Raw genomic sequence first — 25381 nt, 5'->3', positions numbered from 1 at the left:
GGGGTTTTAAGGGGTCTGGGATAACTGGAGTGAGCACAGGCTAAAGAACCGGGGGGGGGGGGGGGGGGGTTGGAGGACCTAGCTCTAGACTGGGTGAACTGGTAAAACTGGTCATGGCATGGACACGCACTTTCTAAAAAAAAACAAAACGATTCCCCACTTGGGTAGCTCAAACCTGACTTTAAGCTGCTGTACGCACCCACTTGTAAAATTAGGTGCACACATACGCGTGCCTAGGCTATTCTATAACATACTTGGGTATGTGTGTGGGTGTGTTATAAAACTGCAATGTATCTGGGTGCGCGCCGATGCACATGTGGGTACATGTTCACCTGTGTGCCTGTTTAAAAGCTACCATCATAGGCATTTGTTTGTTGACTCCTCTTCTCTTTTCCTTTCTCTATTTATTGTTGGATTGATTTGATGAATGAGAAGCAAAACTAAATTCATGGACTGACTAAGATAAGCGTAAGAGAGGGAATTAATGACAGCCTGCTTATGTTCATGGTACATCAGTGTTCTGTAACTGAATAATATCTTAGGAGTCTTAATTTTTAAACTGCAATAGGAGCAGAAAGAAGGAAAATAATAAAGTTGACAGTTGAAGCTAACAAGACTCTTAAGGTCCTGTTTTTTCATTCTGGGGAGACAATAGTGTGTAAAGTTTTGATAAGGCGTTCATAACCTAAGCATTTCCACCATAGCGCAGCTATGCTAATCCTCATCAGAAGGCCACACAGGCAGGAAAACCTGGAGATGGAACGAAAGCAGCCAGCCAGAGAGACAGAGGGTGCTGTAAACAGAAAGCCAGATCTAACGCTACTTTAATAACGTGAGGAACAGGCAAGGAGGTTGTCATGAGTTGCAGTTCCAAGAGGAACATAAAGCAGGAGTCTGCTGGGAGTTGTAATCCAAGGGAGTCTTAACCTAAAGCCAGTCAGAAGGAAAGAGTGGACTGTAATTTTCACTTGATCCAGCAGGTCAGTGACAGTGACTTGTCGAACACTGATAGATTTAATAAGCGCAAACAGCTGAAGATTTGACTCGAGAAGGGGAGTTTTACAGCACAGAGGTTGAGGTGTTGTTAAAAGATATACAACTTTATTAAAAAAAAACAAAACTAAATCAAATAAAATGAGAAGTAAAATACATCAGGACAATACAAAAGGACTCCTTGGAATAAAGTCCAGCAAATCAGCAATAGAGCCAAAAAGGACAGTAGTTTTGAAGAATGTACGTAATAGTTCTGCCATTATAAGATTTTGCTCCTGGCATAAAATGGGAAAAATGTATTAAAAATTGGATCTTTTTTCCTTAAATTACATTTCAGTTAATAAAACACAAATGTTTACTTCATTTACATTTATTTTTGCATTTTCTATTTTTTTTTATATTCATTTAAGGGCCTATGCATTAAAACTCATGCAAAAGAGGTATTTTTAGTGTGCTTGTGCTGAAGAATGTAATGTGCTTGGTAAAGCATCATTTAACATGCAGTGTGCTACATTTTTTTAGCACACACTGAAAAGTATCCTCATTGGCACATGAACATTATTATCATGCATACAATTGTAGCTTCTATGCACTTATAGCTCCTTGGAGATAAATAGCATGTAAACATTAACCTAAGCATGCACAGTCCTCTCTTCCGTATGATTTAGCCCCCTTGCTGCATAGGCTAGTTGTCAGTGTCTAGGGCAGAAATGGAGGAGCATCTGAACCCCAGAAGAAGAGATGCAAGAAGAGAATTCCAGGAAAGGAAAAAGCAGACCAAAAGCACACTCCTCATAGGTCTGCCAAGGAGGAGGAGGAGGACTCAGAAGGTGCTTCAGCCAGCCCCTAGCACATCCCTCTCAGTGACACCAAGGAGGGAAATCTGCCAGCCTTGAGTCAGGACACTGATATCCAAGCACCTCCCTTCCTTTACGAGGCCCTGTAGTGTTGTGGCAGCAACTGCATGCTGAAGCCTCATTGAGGGGAATTTTAAAACACCGCGTGTAACCTATGCAGCAGGCATGCCTCTACGTTACTCCAGTTTTTTAGTGAACGTACGTGCATACGTTTGCGCTTTATGTATACTCAAACTCGGGGCAGTTTTATAACCAGTGATTTATGTGCATAAACCCGTGTTTTAATGGCTTTGAAAATTCAAACAAAATGCCTGCAGTTGTCTTTGGACAGATGAAGCACAGAAATGACTAACGACATCTGCCAGCAAATCAAGTTCAGGTGACTGGCAACGCAATTATGTACCTCATCTCCCAAAGCTGATTTCACCCTCCTTTCTTGGTATCTACTCCATCCATGCCACACAAGGGCAGCCATCTTAGGCCTGGATTTATCAAAATGCACTAAATACCACATGCGATAGAAAAAGGGACGTGTTTTATGGTAATAGGAATAAGAACATAAGAACATGCCATACTGGATCAGACCAAGGGTCCATCAAGCCCAGCATCCTGTTTCCAACAGTGGCTGATCCAGGCCATAAGAACCTGGCAAGTACCCAAAAATTAAGTCTATTCCATGTTACTGTTGCTAGCAATAGCAGTGGCTATTTTCTAAGACAACTTAATTAATAGCAGGTAACGTGTGTGGCATGCACAAGGCCCATCCACACGCATAACCACCAGTATTTGTGTGCGGGGTCTCTAAAATTTGGCCGTATATTTTTTATAAAAGCCCAACTGCTACAGCCTCTCCAGCCTTTCCACCTCTGCTCCGTGAACTCTAAGCGGGTCATTTATCAAAATGCTATAAGGCATTTTTGCATGCGTTAAGGGCTTATCGCATGCGAAAAGCGCCGTTAACGCATGCGAAAACGCCTTTTAACGCATGCGATATATGGTGCGATGCAAATCCAAAAAAGAGGAGGCGGCAGGGGCGGGAGTGGGCTGGGTTTACCATTTTGCTACTGAAAAAGGTGTAGTAAAGCTGTGCAATAGGCTGCGTTACGGCTTGATCGCATTTTGCGATCTGTTCTCAAAGGCCTGTTTGACACGAGAGACCCTCACCCTAGATAGGTATTTATATCTCTATGGGAGGCCCACCTATTAACTCGAGGTGAGGTTTAGTATTAGTGTAGGGGTTAGGGGTCACTGACATTCAATGTGAGACGTATGAACAGAACAGTGCTCTCTTGTGAAGATTTGATGACCCTCGGAGTGAGGAAACTCACCCAAAGATGAGATTTGTGCAATGTTCTCTCAATCTAGTCAAAGCCCTTAACGCATGCAAAAATGCCTTATAGCATTTTGATAAATGACCCGCTTAGAGTTCACGGAGCAGAGGTGGAAAGGCTGGAGAGGCTGTAGCAGTTGGGCTTTTATAAAAAATATACGGCCAAATTTTAGAGACCTCGCACACAAATACTGGTGGTTATGCGTGTGGATGGGCCTTGTGCATGCCACACACGTGGCCCGGCTACGTGCTTAACCAATGATACGCGCGGAAGTGCCAGGCCTAAAGAAGGGGATGGGAGGGGCAGGCTGGGACAGCGCCATTAGCCGCTGTCCTGGGGAAGCGCGCACAGGCAGCTGGCCGGCGAACGGGGTTTACTTCCACTCCCGAGGAGCAGTAGATATAAAAATAAAAAAATTGGGGATAGGTATCATTATTGTAGGGGTCGGGGAGGAGAGGGAAGAGGGAGGATGGATAGGGTTAGGGGTAGGGAAGTTCCCTCTCAGTCTGCTCCTTAATTCTTGAAATAAAGTACATGCTAAGATGTTAACACTTGATATGATTCAGGCATTACATTTTAGGGTATACATGTGATATCCTGTGTGCCCAGTAAATTCTAATTTGCATGTAACATTACTTAAGACATGAAATCAGATAAGGTGAGATAATATTGAAACTGACTTTTTTTAAAGATAAAAGTTGGAAGGTATTGTTGGAGAGCATACTTATTTGTAATTGTATTTTTTATGTTTTAATTTTAATCCACTTCAACTTTCTTTTATATAAGATGGGAAATCAAGTTGAAATAAATATATTTTAGTTTGTACCAATTCATGCCATCAGAGACTCCTTTAGTATGCCCACAAGCCCAGAGAGGGCAATTTTCAGACATTTCCAAATATAAATATATTTTTTGACTAGTTAAATATAACAGAATTGTAGAATAAAAATACAGAAAGTGCAAGCATTGTAATATATAGTATAGATTTAAAATGCTTAATATATCTCTTATAAAATGTTTCAGTAAGCACTTTCATTCAACAAGAAACCTACTAGTTTGAGAAAATGATCTATTTTTAGTGGAAGAGCAGGTGGCAGCAATACTAATGCAGTGTTCCATAGTCACTAGCAGCTTGAACTGACGGGCTTATTCCCAGAGTCAGAAGGAGCTGCTGACTTCATTCTACTGCTGAGAGTCTATTAGAAAAACAGGACTGGTTAAGAGAGAGAATTTACAGAGACTGCTGCTGGCTACTGCTGAGGGAGACAGAACTGGCTGAGATACTGCTGATCAAGTGAGCAAAGTTGATGTCCATCGGTGGTTTCTGAGAGGCTGAGAGGGACTGCGGCTGGTTATTGCTAAAAGGGAGAGAGAACCGACTGAGAGAAAATGTACACAGAACAAGTTTGACCTATTTGCACCGGTGCTTCTGATTGGGTTAAATTGCTTTTAATTTCATTTTGAGTCTAGAGGTACTTCTTGAAACTTTCATAGGTTTTACTTTTGTTGGCCAGAGCATTGACGATTTTTTTCCATTATCTTTTGCAAGATGCCTGGCTCGCGGCACATGAGCATGAATGCTTCCAGATGAGCAGAGGTTAGACAACTTCGCAAACAGTTTTTGATAAATTTTAGCTTCGAAAAGCTTTGTTCACAAAATACTTGCATAGTTGGTAGTGTCAGATAAACAGTGCTGTGTAGGCATCTGTGAATAAACTGTACTTTTCAAGTATTAAGTAGCAGCAAAATATACGCTGTTAGCAGGCATTGATGTGCCCTGCTTCTGTTTTGGTGAATTCTTTGCTAGAAGAAGTATCAGTATAATCATTATCGGATTCTTCATCAATGTCGCTGGCTTCAAATACTATATAACCTTCTGGAATACAAAATCCAGCAACTCCTCATGTATTTGACTGGGTGTTGCTTTTGATTTGAAGTGCAAAACTTTGTCACTCAGTGCTTGAAAACTCTGGTGGAAATTTCATCGAAATTTCTTGGGATCGAGGCATGCTATATCTGCTATCTTCCTGTTCTGAGCAAATCATTGTTCCAAGCTATTCAAAACTATAGCAAATATCCAAATGTGAACTTTTACTTTGTATTTTTCTCCAGGTAATCATTTACCTTGCCTATTTGCAGCAGCATCTTTTGCGTTGCCAATAATATTTTCAACATTTATTCCAGCCTCTAGCGAGACCTTGCAAACTATTTTCTTTAGAGCCTGCCCTGTTAATTTGCCTGTGTTTCTCTACTTAGGTGTTCTTGTTTTTTTGTTTATGAAAAAAGTAGTGAATGAATATCACAACTGCAGTTATATATTAGATGAGCATCATCACATCTTTTATGGTGGCAACTACCTTTGTGTTCTCTGTTCTATCATATACGTGTTTTGGGGTCAAACAATGTGAAACCTGATTGGATGTTAATGAATTTTGGTCACTTGAAGTCTCATGAGCCAGATAAATGCTGCAAAAGAGAGCATTTTCCATTTTCCATTTAAGCCATCTCTCCTATAAAATAGATTTCTGGAATTTTTTAAGCTTGGCAGTTTTTGTGGTTGAATTGGATGGTAACTGGAAAACTGTTTCAACTCTATCATTCTTTGTTTTTTAAATATATCCATTCTCTGAAGCAGCTCACTAGTGCTAGTTGTCAAAGGCCTAGCACTACAGATATCAAGCAGTTCCTCGAGGACAGAAAACGTTTCTGTAACTCACTCTTACAAATATTGTCAGTTGAGCTGTATCACTTATGTCTGTGCTCTCAACTGCTAAGCTGTAAAACTCACAAGCATCAAGTCTCTTGATCAATGACTCTTGAATGTTTGTTTGTTGCCGGGTCATCAACTCTTCTAGCAGTAGTCTGATGAGAAAAGCTGACATTTTGCACCACAGACTTCTTATCTGGGCAAATCACATCCATAAACAGTTCCAAGCATTCCTTAACCAAATTCCCGTCAGCAAATGGTTTTCTGCTCTTGACTATGGTTTCTGCTATTAAAAAGCTGATCTTTGTTGCTGCTTCGGAACTCTGGCTACTTTAAACAACGACTGCTGGTTGACGATGCTTTGTTTCAACAAGTTGATGCGATCTGTTCGTGGTTGACCCACCAGGCTATCGAATTTACTTGCATGCTTTGTAGTGTAATGTCGCTTTATGTTGTACTCCTTTTGAACAGCAATTGTTTTTAAACTTTTACCTATATGTTCCACCACGAAAAAGTCATCCACCCACGAACGCTTGAATATGCGGTTTTCAAAATCAATGTTATGCTTTTTACTCATCCTACTTCCACTCGCAGATGCCGCCATTTTTGCTATCAATATTTACAACTGGTGTCTGTAAAAGCTGGAGTGGACCGAAACAGACTAACTCTTTCTCTCTGCCCCCTCCTCAGGCAACTTCTCTGTGTCCCCCTCCTTATGCAGCTCTCCCACATCCCTCCACCTTTCTGGTCCAGCACATCTACAGCTCACTCACACACACACTGTCCTCTCCCCTCACTTCCCACCTGCTGGCTCCCAGGTCGATCAGCGCCGGCAGCAAAGGCGATTAAAGGTTTCCTTCGCCTTCCTCTGCTGGTGTCGGGGCTTTTTCTGCTACACAGCGTCCTGCCCACGCGACAGCAGGAAGTTGCATCAGAGGGGGACATGGGAATGAGATGTTACCCGAGTGGTCCGACCGCCCCTGTTGCAGCATGTGGCTTGTTTTCCCGGAAGTGTTTATTTTTTTGTTTTTTTTCCAAATCGGAGGGGGGTTTCCCATCGGCAGGCAGCCACAACCCCAAATGAGAATTCTGCCACCCCATTTGGGGTTGCGACTCACCATTTGGGAACCGCTGCTTTAACGGCTGCTAGATATAAAAGGGAATTTTCCCCCACACCCTTCCCTCGCACCCGATCTGCAGGCCGGATAGAAAGGCTTGGCGGGCCGCATTCTAGCCCATGGGGGACTCTGGACAACCCTGGTCTAATTAAAAGGAATTTCCACGCACATCTTGCTGTGTGGGCTGTACATATTGTACCTCAGGAACTGCAGAAGGAGGTCTTTTTGGCAGAATGCAAGTACTGAGGCAAATAACAGTAGGTTTTTGAGCGATTGAGATTGTCTCCATCATACTCTGGAGCTCATGAGTAAAGTTCATTCTAGTCTTAGTGTGCGCAAAACAAACCCATTGGGAGACGAAACAAACTCACTTAACTTTTAGGCACTCTGTGACATAACACAAAACCCTGCTAGAAAGTCACTCGGAACCAATGTAGCAAACTTGCCACATCACAATTCGCACTAACTCCCAGGATTCAAACAGCAACTACTCTGCCTATGAAAAATAGTACAATTGGCCATAGAACATCAATACAAATCCAGGTCCACTGCCTTAGATCTCTACACAGAAAACACATGATACAATCCCTTACCTTGGTCACACTAACAGAGACAGAGCTGCACCAAATGCAGAATAAGAGAGTACAAATTAGAAGTTAGAAACATGGCTCCTATGTTTCTAGTTTTGAAAGCTAGAGAGGAGTGCGGAGACAAAGGGGTTGATTTTAAGACTGCGCCCACATCCATGTGCACGCAGTTCCCGGCACACGCATATTATAAAATACGATGTCTGCGTGCACATGCATGCCAGATTTTAACATCCGTGCGCACATGTGCGGGCGGCCTGTGACTCGCACGGAGGGGGGGTGGGGATTTTCAAATTATGCGCGGCAACGCGATTGGCCTTTTTTCCAGTTCCCTCCTAGTCCGCTCCAATTAAGGAGCGGACTGGGAGGGAACTTTCCTATCCCTAACACTACCCTTCCTACCTCTTCCCCTCTCCTTCCCAACCCCTAAACTTATCCTAACTAACCTATTTTATTTTTTTTTAAACTTACCTGCTCATGTGAGCAGTAGTAAGTAGTAAGCTGGCCAGCTGGTTAATGGCGCTGTCCTGGCCCGGCCCACCACTTTTATAGGGCCCGGCACTTCTGTGCATAACGGGCGTTACGTATGTGGCCCAGGCCTGTTCTAAAATGCGCGCAGCGTGCGCAAGGCCTAGCCACATGCGTAACCCTCGGGTTTTACGCGCATGGCCATTTTAAAATTGGGCCGAAAGTGAAAGGGACAGTGGCCTAACACTTTATTCTTACAGAACTCCTGGGGGAATTCAGTACAAATCTATTACAAATTTGGCATCCTTGGCTAATAACACTTTAATGTAATTCCATTTTAAATTAAATTACTCAGAGCGATTTTATTCCATTATTTTAATATAAAGTGTGTACAATTTAACTGTGCTGTGCGTAGAATTTTAAATTTCTACTAGGAGTAATATTGTATTTTGCACAGTACAAGAGGCAAACACAAATGAGATATACATTCCCAAAAAGTTAACATATTCCAATAACAATCTTGAAATAAATGATTTTTTTCTCTACCTTTGTTATATGAATATTTATCAAATCACATTGGTCCCACTGTTTTGATTTTTACTTTCTCTCCCCACTCCCAAGTCTCTGGTTCCCTGCTCTTTTCTCCCAATCTGAGACTGCATTCCTGTTGTCCGTCCCCCCCCCCCGCACCCTGACCTAACCTCTTCTCCCACCAGACCCCATTCTTCCTGCCCCAGCCTTCCGCACACAGAATATCTCACCTCAGTCACAAATGCAGAACACAGATAGACCCTTGCCAAATACAAAATAAAGAGATCAGAAAGTATAAATGGAAATGTGCAGACAAAAGCTGAACTGGAAGCCACAAAGTGTAGCCCCTGTATACAGTGCAACAATGGGAAAACAGAAATATCACCATTCCTCATAAAACAAATCATAAGTGAATCATAATAATAAAAATATTTCAAAGCAGCTGACAAACTGAATAACATCTACTAACTAAAACCAATGGCTAAACTTTAAAAATTTCCCAAAAGCCCCCCAAAAAATGTCAGAATAACAGATGTATCAAATAACACACAATAATTGAAATTAATAAGGATAAAGAAATTTTCCATGGTCCATACCTGGGAACTTTTGATTTCCAGTCACCCTGAGCTTGTCATGGGTTATTGAGAGGAGGAGGAGGAGGAGGAGGCTCACAAAATGTCTCCTCTCTCAGTGCAAGAAACTTTGTTCTGACCACCTGTTCAGAAATGTATTTTAAAGTTGTTTGTCTATCAGCAAAATATAATGTTGATGTATAATGCTTGTTGGTTATGAAGTCGGTACACATGGATCATAGTGATTGAGTATCAAATGGTCTTATTTTTATTTGTATATTGCAAAGAGGTTTATAAGTTATTGCACATTAAAACGGTAACGGCCATGCGGACGTATATGTACGCGCCTATGCAGGCTTGTGCGAATGGACGCGGCCATCATATAACATATACGCGTATATGCGCACACGGTATAAAATTGGCAGTACGCGCATACATGTACCACACTTGTATATGGGCGCGTGCATGTGTGTGCAAATGCCAGCTCTAGTGCTTAAGTGGGGGGATTTTATTGCATACCCGTGCCGAGGCAATTACCAGTTTCCCCAGTCAGTTCCCAGTTTGTTTAGGTAGAGGGTAGGATTTCCTAACTGCCTTAATTAATCTGCATTCCTTTTAGCCCCAACTCTTCAATCCTCGCTAACCAGCCTCATTTATTTTTATTCTACTAGTTACACGCCATCCATAGCAGAAGTAAAGATACGCGGAAAGGGACCCTGGCAAGCACTTGTGCGCGTAAATATTTATGCGCTGTTTTAATGCTAAAATCCAGGAATGCCCATGTCCTGCCCCCTTCCCCCTCCCCCCCACACAATTTTTGTGCGTAAACCTACGCCTTTTTAAAAATCCGCGCAGTGCTTACCAGTCCAAGAGTCGCGCATATCTCCCGGCTTTGGCATGTGCCGAGCTCTTAAAATTTACCCCTTATATACATTCTGGATGTATAAGTGTGAAAATGAGTTAGATAAATGGAATTTTTATTCTTTTGTTGTATATTGTATTTATATTAGTGTTCTTTATTTGAAACTATATTATGCAACGATATCCGGTGTTGAAAAAAAGCTAACGTTGGTGCTGAGGAAGATTTTCTTTCTGGTTTGCTATTGAGAAAGAACAGCACAAGATCTAAAGACAATGGCTAATGGCAGCCCGTATTTGTTTTCCTTGAGGTATATCTGTAACAGTTTGGAATAACAAAGATCCAAGTCCCCCTGAAGAAGCTTGTTTTCAGCGGGTGAAGCAAGGACCTTGTGTGGGGCTAGAGATTCTTCCAAAAATAGATTGGTGACTGGGACTTGTGATTGAATGTATAAATCAAAAGACTGGTATTTGTTTCTTCAAGTTTTAAAAAGGGATACCTTCATTTTTTCCACTTGAGGATTCATCAATGACTGGAAAATGTGAACTCTGCCTTCCTTTGTATATCCTTTGGAAAATACTTTACAGACAAGTTTTGAATATGGTTGTGTAAATGTTGAAAGCAACATTTCATTGCTAAAACTAGTGTAATTAGAATCACAGTATCCTATTGGGTTCTTAACCATTGCGCTGCTATTTTTGTATAAGTATTATGGATACCATTAAGAAAATTACGGTATGGATTTTATGGAATGGTTGAATGTATGTGAATGTATGAGTTATGGATGTGGTAGATGGTGGTGTTGGTTTTTAATATTTTTGATACATTAAAGATTTAATACATAATTATATAAATATTACATTTGTATGAGAAATGAAAGGTTGGGCATCAATTGATTGTCTTTGGTATATACCGGCTTAAATGTAGCCCCCTCTGTAGACTTAACCGGACAAACCCTCTGTTTTGAATATCCTTCTAAGCTTAATAGTTATATTTTAGCCATGTCAGTTATTTCACAGCTAAAACTTAGCTGGATAAAAAAAGGGATAGGATGAGGGCATTCCGGGGCGCGGTTTACATTTATCCAGCTAGCTCCGTGTAACGCCTGTTGGAAAAGTGCACCCCTAGTGCTTGAGGGGTGGCTGATGCTGCCTAATGAGCAAGCCCACTAGGCCCACCCCATCAGCTGGCAGAGAAACCCTGAGGCAGGACCGACTAGAACTTCACCTATTCCAGCCCTGTTCCCCCACAGGTTGAGCCCTTGGGTTCCAGGGGCCACCAGGACTTAGGTGGGTCCCTAGGGCAATCCAAGAGAAGAGTCCAGGCAAGCGTGGGTTGAGGCAGGCGACAGACAGCAGAATGGGTAACAAGCCAAAGGTCAGGGCAGGCAGCAGACAGCAGAATGGTTAACAAGCCAGAGGTCAGGGCAGGCAGCAGACAGCAGAATGGTTAACAAGCCAGAGGTCAGGGCAGGCAGCAGACAGCAGAATGAGTAACAAGCCAGAGGTCAGGGCAGGCAGCAGACAGCAGAATGGTTAACAAGCCAGAGGTCAGGGCAGGCAGCAGATAGCAGAATGGGTAACAAGCCAGAGGTCAGGGCAGGCAGCAGACAGCAGAATGGGTAACAAGCCAGAGGTCAGGGCAGGCAGCAGACAGCAGAATGAGTAACAAGCCAGAGGTCAGGGCAGGCAGCAGACAGCAGAATGGGTAACAAGCCAGAGGTCAGGGCAGGCAGCAGACAGCAGAATGGGTAACAAGCCAGAGGTCAGGGCAGGCAGCAGACAGCAGAATGGGTAACAAGCCAGAGGTCAGGGCAGGCAGCAGACAGCAGAATGGGTAACAAGCCAGAGGTCAGGGCAGGCAGCAGATAGCAGAATGGGTAACAAGCCAGAGGTCAGGGCAGGCAGCAGACAGCAGAATGGGTAACAAGCCAGAGGTCAGGGCAGGCAGCAGACAGCAGAATGGGTAACAAGCCAGAGGTCAGGGCAGGCAGCAGACAGCAGAATGGGTAACAAGCCAGAGGTCAGGGCAGGCAGCAGACAGCAGAATGGGTAACAAGCCAGAGGTCAGGGCAGGCAGCAGACAGCAGAATGGGTAACAAGCCAGAGGTCAGGGCAGGCAGCAGACAGCAGAATGGGTAACAAGCCAGAGGTCAGGGCAGGCAGCAGACAGCAGAATGGGTAACAAGCCAGAGGTCAGGGCAGGCAGCAGACAGCAGAATGAGTAACAAGCCAGAGATGAGGGCAGGCAGCAGACAGCAGAATGGTTAACAAGCCAGAGGTCAGGGCAGGCAGCAGACAGCAGAATGGGTAACAAGCCAGAGGTCAGGGCAGGCAGCAGACAGCAGAATGGGTAACAAGCCAGAGGTCAGGGCAGGCAGCAGACAGCAGAATGGTTAACAAGCCAGAGATGAGGGCAGGCAGCAGACAGCAGAATGGTTAACAAGCCAGAGGTCAGGGCAGGCAGCAGACAGCAGAATGGGTAACAAGCCAGAGGTCAGGGCAGGCAGCAGACAGCAGAATGGGTAACAAGCCAGAGGTCAGGGCAGGCAGCAGACAGCAGAATGAGTAACAAGCCAGAGGTCAGGGCAGGCAGCAGACAGCAGAATGGTTAACAAGCCAGAGATGAGGGCAGGCAGCAGACAGCAGAATGGTTAACAAGCCAGAGGTCAGGGCAGGCAGCAGACAGCAGAATGAGTAACAAGCCAGAGGTCAGGGCAGGCAGCAGACAGCAGAATGGGTAACAAGCCAGAGGTCAGGGCAGGCAGCAGACAGCAGAATGAGTAACAAGCCAGAGGTCAGGGCAGGCAGCAGACAGCAGAATGGGTAACAAGCCAGAGGTCAGGGCAGGCAGCAGACAGCAGAATGGGTAACAAGCCAGAGGTCAGGGCAGGCAGCAGACAGCAGAATGGGTAACAAGCCAGAGGTCAGGGCAGGCAGCAGACAGCAGAATGGGTAACAAGCCAGAGGTCAGGGCAGGCAGCAGACAGCAGAATGAGTAACAAGCCAGAGGTCAGGGCAGGCAGCAGACAGCAGAATGGGTAACAAGCCAGAGGTCAGGGCAGGCAGCAGACAGCAGAATGGGTAACAAGCCAGAGGTCAGGGCAGGCAGCAGACAGCAGAATGGGTAACAAGCCAGAGGTCAGGGCAGGCAGCAGACAGCAGAATGGGTAACAAGCCAGAGGTCAGGGCAGGCAGCAGACAGCAGAATGGTTAACAAGCCAGAGGTCAGGGCAGGCAGCAGACAGCAGAATGGTTAACAAGCCAGAGGTCAGGGCAGGCAGCAGACAGCAGAATGAGTAACAAGCCAGAGGTCAGGGCAGGCAACAGAGAGCAGAAAGATGGAGGCCAGGGTCAGGATCCAGGAAGTCAGTCCAAGACAAACAGACCAATAGGACAAGTAAAGAAGGAACAAATAGCAATGAGAACAAGAGCTGTCGGGCAAGGAATTGGACAACAAACAGAGCACAGAAGAGCAAGGGACAAACAAGGAACCACACGGAACACAGAACAAAGTACAAGACAGGAACAAGACAAGGATAGCACCATGCACTGGAACACAAGAGGACTAAGAAACCTGTTGCTGGGGCACTGGCTGGTTGCAAGAGACTTCCTTATATACTCCTGGAGGATGTGACATCATCAGTCAGTGTCACAGGAAGTCTTGGCTAGAGGACTTAAAAAGGCAGTCCAGAGTTGAAGGAAGAACTATCCTGGGTCCTTGGAACAGTATTCTGCCGGTGTCGCTTCAGATCAGTGGTGAGGGGAGTGACACTCTATGTACCAGCACTAGCCAGGTAAAGTTCTCTGGCTAACTTTGGTCGCAAAAACAGTAGTCCTAAAGTTAGTCGGGGAGCTGCTTCCCTACCACAATAAAAAATGAAAACACAAAGAGCTGTGCCGCCGCAGCCTGCACCTCTCCTGCCCAATCTCAAGAATAAAAAGGAAAATAGCCTGTCACGTGTCCTGTTCCCTCTCGATCCCCCCCCCCCAATAGAAAAGAAAGTAGCCTGTCAACAGCCCCGATTCTGCCCCCCAATTCTACATCTAAACTGATCCTCCTTCCCACACTCCCCAACCCCCAAAATCCTAAAAAGCCAGCGGTAGAAGGAGAGGTTCTCCCGCTGGCTTCAGCATTGAATGCCGGTAGGGCAGAGAGCTATGAAGTGGATTAAATGCCGGTACAGCCCTCAGCCCTATTGGCATTCGATACTGAATCCAGCGGGAGGAAGGCAGAACTTCACCTCCTGCTGGCTTATCTGTAGACTTTTGGGGGTTGAGGAGCGTGGGAAGGAGGATCATTTTAGATGTAGAATTGGGGGGGAAAGGATCAGGGCTGCTTTTTTTTTTTTATTGGGAGCATTGGGAGGGAGCAGAGCTGCCTGCTAGCTGCTTTATAAAAACTCAATATTCAGTGAGCTGGCTAAGGGTTAAGTTACCCAGGTAACTTTAGCCTTGTATATTCACTGAGAGATTCCTCCCGCTGAATATTTGGCATAAATTATCCTGGTAAATTTGCCCAGATAACTTTCCTGCTGGCCGGCTCACTGAATATTGACCTCTTAGATATTTGCATTCACTTGGGATCTCAGCAGGCAAATGCAAACCAAGTAAGATCCTGGTAATTATCTTTTGGGCCGATACAGTAAAAATCGCAGGAGAGTGGGCAAGCAACCGCTCTCCCAGCGTGTGCACAGGACACTCTCCGAGGTCCCTAGCGCCTCTTTTTGGACAGGAGTGGCGGCTGTCAGCGAGTTTGACAGCTGACGCTCAATTTTGCCGGCGTCCGTTCTCAAACCCGCTGACAGCCAAGGGTTCGGAAACCGGACGCCGGGAAAATTGAGTGTCTAGTTTTCAAGCCGCGGGCCCTTTTTAAATTTTTATTTTATTTTTTACTTTTTTTTTAGCTTTTGGGGCCTCTGTCTTGATATCGCCATGATATTAAGTTGGAGGGTGCACAGAAAAGCAGTTTTTACTGCTTTTCTGTGCACTTCCCAGGCGCCGGCAGAAATTAACGCCTACCTTTAGGTAGGCGCTAATTTCTTAAAGTAAAATGTGCGGCTTGACTGCACATTTTACTTACTGTATCGCGCGGGAATACCTAATAGGGCCATCAACATGCATTTGCATGTTTCGGGTGCTATTAGGTTCGGGGTGGTTGGACGCGCGTTTTCGACACACTATTACCCTTTACTGAATAAGGGGTAAAGTTAGCGTGTCGAAAACGCGCATCCAATCGCGGGTTAACAGTGCGCTCCGCTGGAATGCACTGTACTGTATCGGCCTGTAAGTAAGTAGAACCTCCTGGTAGTTGGCTATAGATCAGAAAGAGCAGGGAGTTCCTCACATAATTAATCTATACCCAAGCTTGCTTCATGTAAAATGATGAGAATGACTCCTAGTTCCTTTGTTTAGTCTCATTTCTTATCGTTTTTCAGTACTGAGTCACATAATGTATGTGCATGCTAGAGAGAATCTCTAAAACTTTCCACTTAGAACTGTTATGACTTAATGAGCAGATGAATTCAGTTGTTTTGGTAGAACAAGAGAATGACCTTGCAGTTTGCTCTCACTTGCAGTTGCACAACAGAATTGTTGATCTTTGCTCTTTTGCTAAAGTTGGCACCTTTAGCATTAGCCAGTATGTCTATCTTTTTTCATGGCAGTTAGACTAAGTTGTATTGTCTTCGACCTATAACTGTATATTTTTATTTATTTATTTATTTATTTATTTGAAATTGATTTATTAATCACATCGTTGACAAAATCTTCCTAAGCAATGTACATCATTTTAAATACAAAAGTACAAATATATAAATAAAAAAATACAGATTATTTACAAAACACTTATTCATTCCAGACTTCATCTTCCAACAGATTAATTTAGACCCATGATAACAGCCACGTTTTCAGTTGCTTCCAGTGCCTTAATAAATTCTTTTCTTCTCTCAGCTCCTGTGGTAAACTATTCCACAGAGTTGGGAGTGTAGCTGAAAAGAATCTATTCTGCAAGCATTTTGAATTAAAAATCTTCACCCTTGGGAGCTGCAAAAGTGATGCTTATTAGCAAAGCGCAGACTCCTACCCACTTCATATCACTTTAATCTCCCTTTAAATGGAGGGGACATACCCCTTCAGTATTTTAAATGCCAGCATTAAGAGGTAGATCTTAAAAAAGTACGCGCAACCAGCGCAAACAAAAGTACGCCAGATTTTTTTTAGATACACGCGAGCCTATAAAATCCGAGGTCTGCGTGCTCAAGGCTGCGCAAAATCGACAGCCTGCGCACGCCGAGCCGTGCAGCCTGCCTCCGTTCCGTCCGCGTCCCCCCACCTTCCCCTCCCTTCCCCTATCTAACCCTCCCCCAGCCCTACCTCAATCCCCCCCTACCTTTGTTGTGCAAGTTACTCCTGCTTGAGGCAGGCGTAACTTGCGCGCGCCGCCTCGGCATCCCCCAGCACAGGCCGCAGTGCCGGGGGACTCGGGACCGCCCTTCCAGCCCGCCCCCGACCCGTCACCACGCTCCCGGACCTGCCCCGGACCGCCCCCCCGGACACGCCCCCTCCCGCCCCTTTTACAGAGCCCCGGGACTTACACGCGTCCCGGGGCTTTGCACGCGCCGGCGGCCTATGCAAAATAGGCGCACTGGCGCGCTTAAATCTGGCAGGATTTACGCACGCAGGGCTTTTAAAATCTACCCCAAAGTTTTTAAATGTGAAACATGCGTTTACCCGCAGCCAATGTAAGTTCCGTAATAATGGACCTGCAGATGTTCTTCTAGAACAGCCCATCACTATACGTGCATTTGTATTTTGAATTAATTGCAATATTCATGTCAATTTTATGGGAAGACCCAAATATAGAGCATAACAGTAATCTATATGTGAAGAACCAGTGCATAAGCCATTGATTTCAATGAAATAGTATCCAATTCGGGATAAAGCTTAGCAGCTTTATCCCTAATTAACCCTAATTTATCCCTTTTGTGTATCTGACTCTTGAGTCAGATACACAAAATGTTTTTCCAAATTTAAATTGGAATCTACTACAACTCCCAAAGTTCTTCATTTCAATCTTAGGAACCAGATCAATCCCTTTTCATTTTAAGGGCTTTAAGATCTTATTACCAGCCCCCAAATGCAACATATCTGTTTTACTAACATTCAAAATCTATCTAGCCAATCAGCTACAGATCCCAGACATTGATTTAATCACATTAAAACTTCTATAGAGTCCTGCCCCCATGGTGCCAATATCTGGATATCTGCGTAGATACAAGGGATAAACCCTGCATTACGCACCAATGAGCCCAGCCCTGCTATAAATATAGTAAAAAGCATTGTATAAACTGAAGCTTAGCTTAAACATTATGTGTAATGCAAAATATAGCAGAGCCAAATTCACTGCCACACATAGTAGCAAAATCTGATAATTATAACTCTCAAACTATGTTAATGTAAGGTAAGAGCTAGTGATAATTTAATCTTAGTAGAAAATCCCTACAGTTTTTTTGGAAAAAATTGTAAGATGGGATATCGTACATAATTTCAGAACTATATATTTTGAGGTCAGTATTCACGTTGTCCATTTAAATAGCTAATGCAACATATTCAGCCTCTTATCCAGATAACTACTTATGCGGCTATAATTTAGACATATAAAATAGAGGCGTTTCAGGGATGTTCTGGGGAGGAGCTGAGATATCCAGCTAACCTAGCTAAATATTGGCTACATCTGACTAGGTTAACCTGAAAAGTTTAGACTGCTTCAGAGCAGGTCTAAAGTTATGCGGCCTTCTGTGGCTGGATAGTGTGCTACTTAACTGGATATCTTGAAAAAATATACAGCTAAGTAGTACTGTCATCAACTAAAATAAAGAAAAAGGTAAGCTGCCCAATCTCTTCCCTACCCCCCCTGTCTCCCAAAGCATAATACAAATCAAGCTGTGCATCCCAAACCTTCTGCCCCCTAAACCTTTTTAGAGTTGTGAATTGCCTAGTATTGTAGCCAAACCCCATCCTGATTTTACGTCAAAAACAAAATCAGCCTGCCTCCTGTCCTTCCCACCCACCCACAAGAAATAAGTGTCATGCCTGCACCCCCATCCCCCTGCCCCTCCCATCCCCACCGATACCTTTCTCATCTAAGCAGGGAGTGAAGGACACTCTGCCCTGCTCTCAGCACCTCCAGCACTGCTCTGACAGAGGCAGCACTGAAAGCATTAACTTGAACGTAAGCTTACGCTTCCAGCAGCAAGAGTGGCAAAAACAGCCCAAGTCTTTAAAAGAGGGCCCCGATGGCATGAATCCCCAAAGACAGCACGAAAGAGGCAAAGTGGCACCAAGAGTAACATGAACATCCCAAGGCACCACGAAGGGAAAAAGAGAGCATTAAACCTTCAGGAAAAAACAAAACAAAACCCAGGCACTGACAGAGGGACAAAGCAGCACAAAAAAATGGCATGAAGACCCCAAAAACACCATGAGAGATGCAAAGCAACCACCCACAGTACAAAAAACACCCCAAGGTGTAAAGTCTGTGGTACGGTAGCAAGGCTAAGTGTCAACAAAAACCCCTGAGGTGTAGCATAAGTGATAAAGCAGTAAGGCAGAGTGTCACGAAGACCCCCCCAAGCATAGCAGAAAGAGAATAGCAGCAGGCAGACAGGCATCAAGACCCCTAAGGCCAGATTTTAAAAGGCCTGCGCATGCCTCGTGAATTTTCAAAGGGCCTGGCCCCGCGTGTAAACCCCGGTACGCCCACGAGCGCCGGGACTCTTCCATGGGGGGCAGGGGGGGGGGGGCCGGGACAGCACCATTGTACGCTGTCCAGATGACTTGCGCCCCAGCAGCTAGCCAGCGCGAGCAACTTTCTTCAGCTCTGGCTGTGAAATAAGTTGCGAAACAAAAAAAAAAAGAGAGAGATCGGTAGGGCTTAGGGGATGGGGAGGAGAGAGGAAGAGGGAGGGAGTTTAGATGTGGGGGGGGGGAAGGAACTGGGGAAGGCCCACTTACATTGCCGCATGGAAATTGCAAAAGTTCACTCCCCTTGTGCGCGCCACCCTCACATGCGCGCATGGATTGTAAAATCCGGCGCACATGTTCATGTGGCCACCTGATCTTCTAACATGCGTGCACATATAAAATTGGCGTGTCCATGTGCGCGCATGCGCATCTTTTAAAATCTACCCCCTAATGTGTAGAGTCTGGGATCTTGGAGCAAGGTTCAGTGGTAGCAATACCCCCAAGATGTATTGTCCGGAGCAGGACAGCTTCACCTTGCTTGGTCCGTCGTACTGTCTAATTGCTTTCTTCTACTGTCTCTGCTGTGTCCTGGTTGCTACCTCATTCAGGAATTACTTGGTTGCTATGCTTACTAGTTTCACTGCAGCACTTTTCAATGGGCCATAGATTTGAATGAGAAACATAAATGAATGAATGAAACAAATATTTGTATTTAATTCATGGTCACCCTCTGTTTGTTTCAGGAGTCCAGAAATGAAACAAAAATGGTCTCAATTGTATTTTACCCATCCGTTTCAAACAAATACACATCCCTATTTGTACATCATAATTGTATTCAGGTCCTTGTTTATATATATATTGGGGGGGTCAGGAGGGGGCTCCTGACCCCCCCAAGGCTTGCCAATAATCCCTGGGGGTCCAGCGGGGGTCCGGGAGCGATTTCGTTGTCGGCTGCCAGTGATCAAAATGGCGCCGATAGCCTTTGCCCATACTATGTCACAGAGGCTTTCGGCGCCATTGGTCAGCTCCAGTCACATGACAGGAGCACAAGATGGCGCCGATGGCCATGTGACAGGGGCTGACCAATGGCGCCGGTAGCCCCTGTGACATGGTAGTTCAGAGGCTATGCGGCACCATTTTAAAGAGCACGGCTTGCAGTAGCACGGGCACGGAGGGCAAATGGAACCCGGGACCCTGCTGGACCACCAAGGATGTACTTCGTAAGTCTTGGGGAGGGATCGGGATCAGGGGGGGGGTGTTGTATTATAGTTAATGTAAATGTTTGGGGTGGTTTGGGGTGGTTTTTAATTAAAAAAAAAATTTGGGCCCCTCTCCCCAGGCAAACCCGAAAAACGAAATTTCCCCGAAATTCGGGGAAAATTCTTTTCGGGTTTCGGGGCCTCCGAAACAAAAACGAAGTAGGAAATTTCGGGTAATTTCCTATTTCGGGCGAAAAACGAACCACATCTCTATGACGTGTAAAATATTAACACTTTTATAAAATGGGTAGAGAAAATATGAGTTTTCATGCTTTAATAATATGTGTGTTTAGAGAAACATGCACGTACTTTTGGGTCACAAATGCATGGTATTTTATAAACTGCAATTCCCGCTATACAGTTTATAAAATACTAACGTAAATCTCTGCAGGCTCACTTGCATGCACATTTGGTGATATATGTAGACTATTGAAAATTGGGCTATTAAAGATAAATTTGAAAAGGCGGTGTGCATAAAAATTCATATACACATGTAAATAGCATATGCTTGCTTATACACTGTTGTATAAACCTCAAACATAATGTGTAAGTAAATTTACACATCTGAAGGAGCAGTCAAGGGGCGTAGATAATCAGTTTATCTCTCTCTGTCTTTCTCTCTCTGTCTCTCTCTTTCTGTTTCTCTCTCTCTCTCTCTCTCTCTCTTTCTGTCTCTGTCTTTCTCTCTCTCTGTCTTTCTCTCTGTGTTTTTTCTCTCTCACTCTTCCTCGCTTCCTTAGTGCAGGATGTGAAAAATAGGAATAATACCGATGTGAAGCGGTAAGTTACCGCACCACGTAGTTATGCTTTTTGATGAATCTAGGGGTGAATGTTTTTATCTTTATGAAAAGGTGTTAAAACCAGGCTAATTAAAAAAAAACAAACCATTGTACAAAAATGATCTAAAAATCCCTAAATGCAAAAAAAAAAATAGCATCAATTGTCTTAAAAATTGAGTATTTGCCGCTGAATATCCCTGTCAAGTTAGCCGGATAGCTATATCTGGGTAACTTAACTAGCTGCTGCACAGCTGAATATTAACCTCAATGTTTTCCTCTAGTATTTGACAATGAACTTGCTTGAAAATTTAAAAAAAGAAAAGAAAAAGCAACTCTTAAAGTAATGCCATGAGGGCAAAACAAAAGAAATTCTTTGCTTACAGTTAATGTTGCTGGAGGCAGATCTGGAAAAAGATACATTTTATGACCATGAAATACAGATTTTCTATTTCTAAAGAAAAGTATCAGTACCAGATCTCTGACTGAGTCCAGTGAAAAAGAGGCAGCCCAGGGTAGTTCTAGTTAATGTTTTCTCTCGTGTAAACTCACGTTTCTTAGGTTTAAGATGATAGGAGAAATAAGAATGTCCTTCCCCTCTATTGGATCAATTTGTCTGTGAACCTGATATGTAAATAAGCTTTGGAAATATAGGACATAGTCTCTAATGGAAATTTCAAGACATCAAGGAAATAACGTTTAAGCATCTTCAGAGGTGAGAATAACTTATAACGGGGAAAATTCAGAACATGCAAATTCTTGTAGATGCATGGAATAATCTGCCAGCAGAGGTGGTAGAAACCTGAACTGAGTGGGTAAAAGACATTGGAGGCAATGCTTCCTGATTTCCATTTTAAGTATAAGATTTTATGCTCATCTACCCAGAATGGCTGAGGACCAGAGTAAAAGCAACATAACTAATGGATAAGGAACAATGCTTGCAGGGAGGTAGGCTTTATGGCTAAAAACTGGAATATATCCACAGCCCCCATTCTCCTGAAGTGACGTAAGGGTAGGTCCTGAAGCATGAGTTAGAAACTTCTGCAGCAAAGGTTCTGACATTGTATGGCAGTTCTATGGAATATTTGGTTTTTTTGCATCATTTGGCATATAAACTAGTTTTCTAACCTTAATTTTATGTCTTTATAATGTTTTGTGCTCCTTTGGGGATTTTATGGCTGGGGGATCCCCAGAATTGGTTCAGGGAGGAAGAGGCGATCTTGAGGGTGGGGAAAATAGAGAAAGAGGGGATGTCAATGATGAGACAGGGAGAAGAGAATTTCAGAGATGGGGAGGAGATGGAGGTTCTGGGATCAAGGGTTTGAAGGGAACAGGGAGAGAGAATGCCAGGATGAAGGGAGAGAGCTATCCCATTCCTGCTCCCCCTTCCTATTCCTGGTCATCTTTCTCTTCTTGCCTTCCCCCATTCCTGGTGCCCTTTTTTCACACCCACCCCATTCCTGGTGTTCTATCTCACACATGGTGATTCCTCATCCTCAAACTTCCCCAAAACCTTCCCAGACAATCCCTTCTCTCACCACCACTCCCCCCCCCCAGTCCTTTGCAGGCAATGCCCTTTTCACGTCTCCCAGCTGATTTCCCCCCTCTCGCTTTCCATAACTAATGCCCTCTCCTTCCCCCATCCAGCCTTCCCCAGCCATTTCCCTCTCATGCCCCACTCAGTCTTCCACATATGATCCCCTATCTTGCCAATATAGTGTCGCACTTCTCCCAGCACTATCCTCTCACTTCCCCCAGCCAGTCCCGTCACACCTCTCATCCCCTCCCCTCCACCCCCCTTCAATTGATCCTCTCACATCCTGTAGTCGAGTAGTGGCCAACTCCAGTTCTCAAGAGTGATAACAGGTCTGGTTTTCAGGATATCATAATAATTATGCACGAGATAGATTTGCAAGTACTGCCTTCCATTGTATGCAAATATATCTCATGCATATTCATTGTGGATGTCCTGAAAACCAGACCTGTTTGTGGCTCTTGAGGACTGGAGTTGGCCACCCCTGCTCTAGCCAAATTTCCCCTCTCGCCCTCCTCTTTCACTTCCACCCCACTATACTTGTCCCTCCTCCATTTCCCTCTGCCACTGAGCTAGTCTGACCGGAGGAGGGGGGAATGCAGTGATGCTTTGTGCCCATGTTCATCTCCACGGCTGGAGCTGCAGTTGCACTTTGAACTGCACTGGACACCAGAGTTCTGGAAGGTTCAAAAAGCAACACCGTGGCTCCAGGTGGCAGAGAAGAGCACCGCCCAGAGCGACACTGCTCTCTTCCTGTCAGACTTCAGTCACAGTAGGGATCAGAGGGAAAAGGAGGATGAGGAAGGGAGGGAGAGAGCTTCCAACAAGCCCACCCCAATCCTGATTTCTGGAGCCCTGCATAGACCCTTATGTAGAACTGTATAGAAAGGATCAATTGAGCAAAGTGGCTGGACTAGTTGATCTGTGCAGCCATTGTCCACTATGGGGGTAATTTTCAAAAGCAGATATATATGTGTAAAACAGCTTTCTGGAAATTACTTCCAGGCTTGTACATGGAAGAGTCCATGCCGAAGAAGCATACCTTGGGTGGAGCTGGGGCGGGGAAATCAGTTATGCACACTTTTTAAGTTTTCGAAAGTATGTCTGCATCTTTGCCATGTGATGGTATGCACGGTCCTGCTGATTTTCAGAACAGACTTGTGCATGCAAATCCGCTTTGAGAATTAGGGGCTGAAGTCCATCTGCATTTTGTTTATGTGGGCTGTTATAAACCTGGGCTCCCTGTTACTAAGTCCTATGGAATGTAGTCTATAAGTGTGTTTGCTTCAGTCTATGAAATCTGCCTTCCGAAATACAGACTCATTGCCTTTCTTTGAGTTGCAAAATATTTATTCTTTGGAGTCTTTGAACCCCTTTCCCAGTTTCTGTCACTGAAGCAAAGTCATTTGTTATTCCTTGAGTGTATTAACCTTAATTAACAAGATACCTTTAGGCCCTACATCAGTAGCATGAATGTGTGCTTCTGTGGAAATCTTGGCAGCTGACTGCAAGAGTATGCTTGCGCCTGTTTTAAAGTGTTATGAAATGACTTTACATGTTCAGTATTAATCAGATGTTATACGTTTCGTTTAAGGTTGAATGTGGTGTTTATAATCCTGAACCTTACCTCAGTGATGAAAATCAGACTGAACTCCTTTCTGTGGAACATGGTTTTCTGTGGGTAAGTTTGTTATTACGTGGTACAGAAAGTTAGCCCTGTACATATGCACACTAGATTTATGCCCATTTTTATTTTATATACACATTTTCAGTATTGCAGATCTATATTCAGAGGTCAGTATTCAGAGCCAACGTTTTCTTTAATTCTGGAAGGACTTGGATGTGAACAGCCCCTCAGGGCCATATTTAAAAGTTTTTTTTTTGGGGGGGGGGGGGAGAGAACTGAGCTGCAGATCCCTTTGCTTTTTTTTTTTTTAATAATAATTTTACAAGAATACAAACAAATCTGGAAAACTTGATTTACAACAAATAAATGTGATTACAAATAAAAAGGGGAAAAGAAAAGATATACCAGAATTAAAAAAAAAAAAAAAATATATATATATATATATCACATCTAAACACTTATTGCCTGATTCACTGAGGCTTTTCTCCCATTCTTTGTCTATGGGAACATACCTTGATGAATCGGGCCCTTAGACAGAAAAAAAGGGGGCATCAATAGAGAAATAATACACCAAGGAAAAAATTACAATGCAGGCATGCTTAACTAACCTCAACTAATCAAAGTTGAGGAAACAGCTAAGTGATCTTTATTTTGAAGGAAGCTCTCTAATTAGGATCAAATAATATATATCTAGTACCTTTGAGACTGAGCTGACATTTTCATGGATACTGAAGAAAAAATGATGCTCCTAGAGCAGATACTCTGTGCTTTCATTAAGAAAGGTATATGATGCATTTGAGCCACTCTGATAACATCTGGCAAAAAAGAAATCCTACCACCTAGAAAAAAACTATTCTTAAGTTTAAAAACATTTTTCATCATCCTCACTTAGCTTTTGAAACGAAGCCAAAAGAGTAGCCTTGGCTTCCACTTTCATCTGGGGCTCTTGGAAAAACCCAGGAGGATCTACAGAATTACAGAACGGCACAACCCTCTTGGGTGCTTGTTGCTTGATCTTCATTCTTTTGTTTCTGTTTTGACAGCACTACTTAACTGGATGTCTTTTGAATCCAGCCACTTACGTAGCTAGTTATCTGGCCAGATAACTGAAAAAATCAGGGATGGTAACTTTCAAATGGGCACACAGGTGCATATAGACGTGCATGTGTTGTGTGTGCATGCCCAGGTACACACCCATTTTATAACATGAGCGAAAATAAATAAAATAGCCACCATCACAATATGCTGTCAATCAAAAGAAAACCTACGTAAACAAACAAACTTTTCACTTCTTTCTGAGTTTCAAATCACTTTCAACATAAATTTCTGCAGGGAAAACTATTCCATAATTGTAACCCAGCAATAGAAAATAGTCTGGTTCTTGTTTTTTGCAAGTTAAACTCATGAATTGAGGTTAC

General features: G+C 43.8%; 1 protein-coding gene across 4 annotated transcripts in view; it reads left to right on the top strand.

Moving 5' to 3' along the window:
• Positions 1 to 25381, top strand: part of ARHGEF10 (Rho guanine nucleotide exchange factor 10) — a 370273-nt gene that overhangs the window by 251233 nt on the left and 93659 nt on the right. For all 4 annotated transcript variants that reach the window (XM_029595755.1, XM_029595756.1, XM_029595757.1 and 1 more), the window contains exon 23: positions 23931 to 24017. In XM_029595755.1, coding sequence (XP_029451615.1) covers positions 23931 to 24017 — 87 coding nt within the window. The remainder of the gene's footprint in view (positions 1 to 23930; positions 24018 to 25381) is intronic.

This window comes from Rhinatrema bivittatum, chromosome 3 (genome assembly GCF_901001135.1).
Source record: "Rhinatrema bivittatum chromosome 3, aRhiBiv1.1, whole genome shotgun sequence".
NCBI lineage: Eukaryota > Metazoa > Chordata > Amphibia > Gymnophiona > Rhinatrematidae > Rhinatrema > Rhinatrema bivittatum.
The sequence above is the reverse complement of the archived record's forward strand: the minus strand, read 5'-3'. Positions and strand labels throughout refer to the sequence as shown.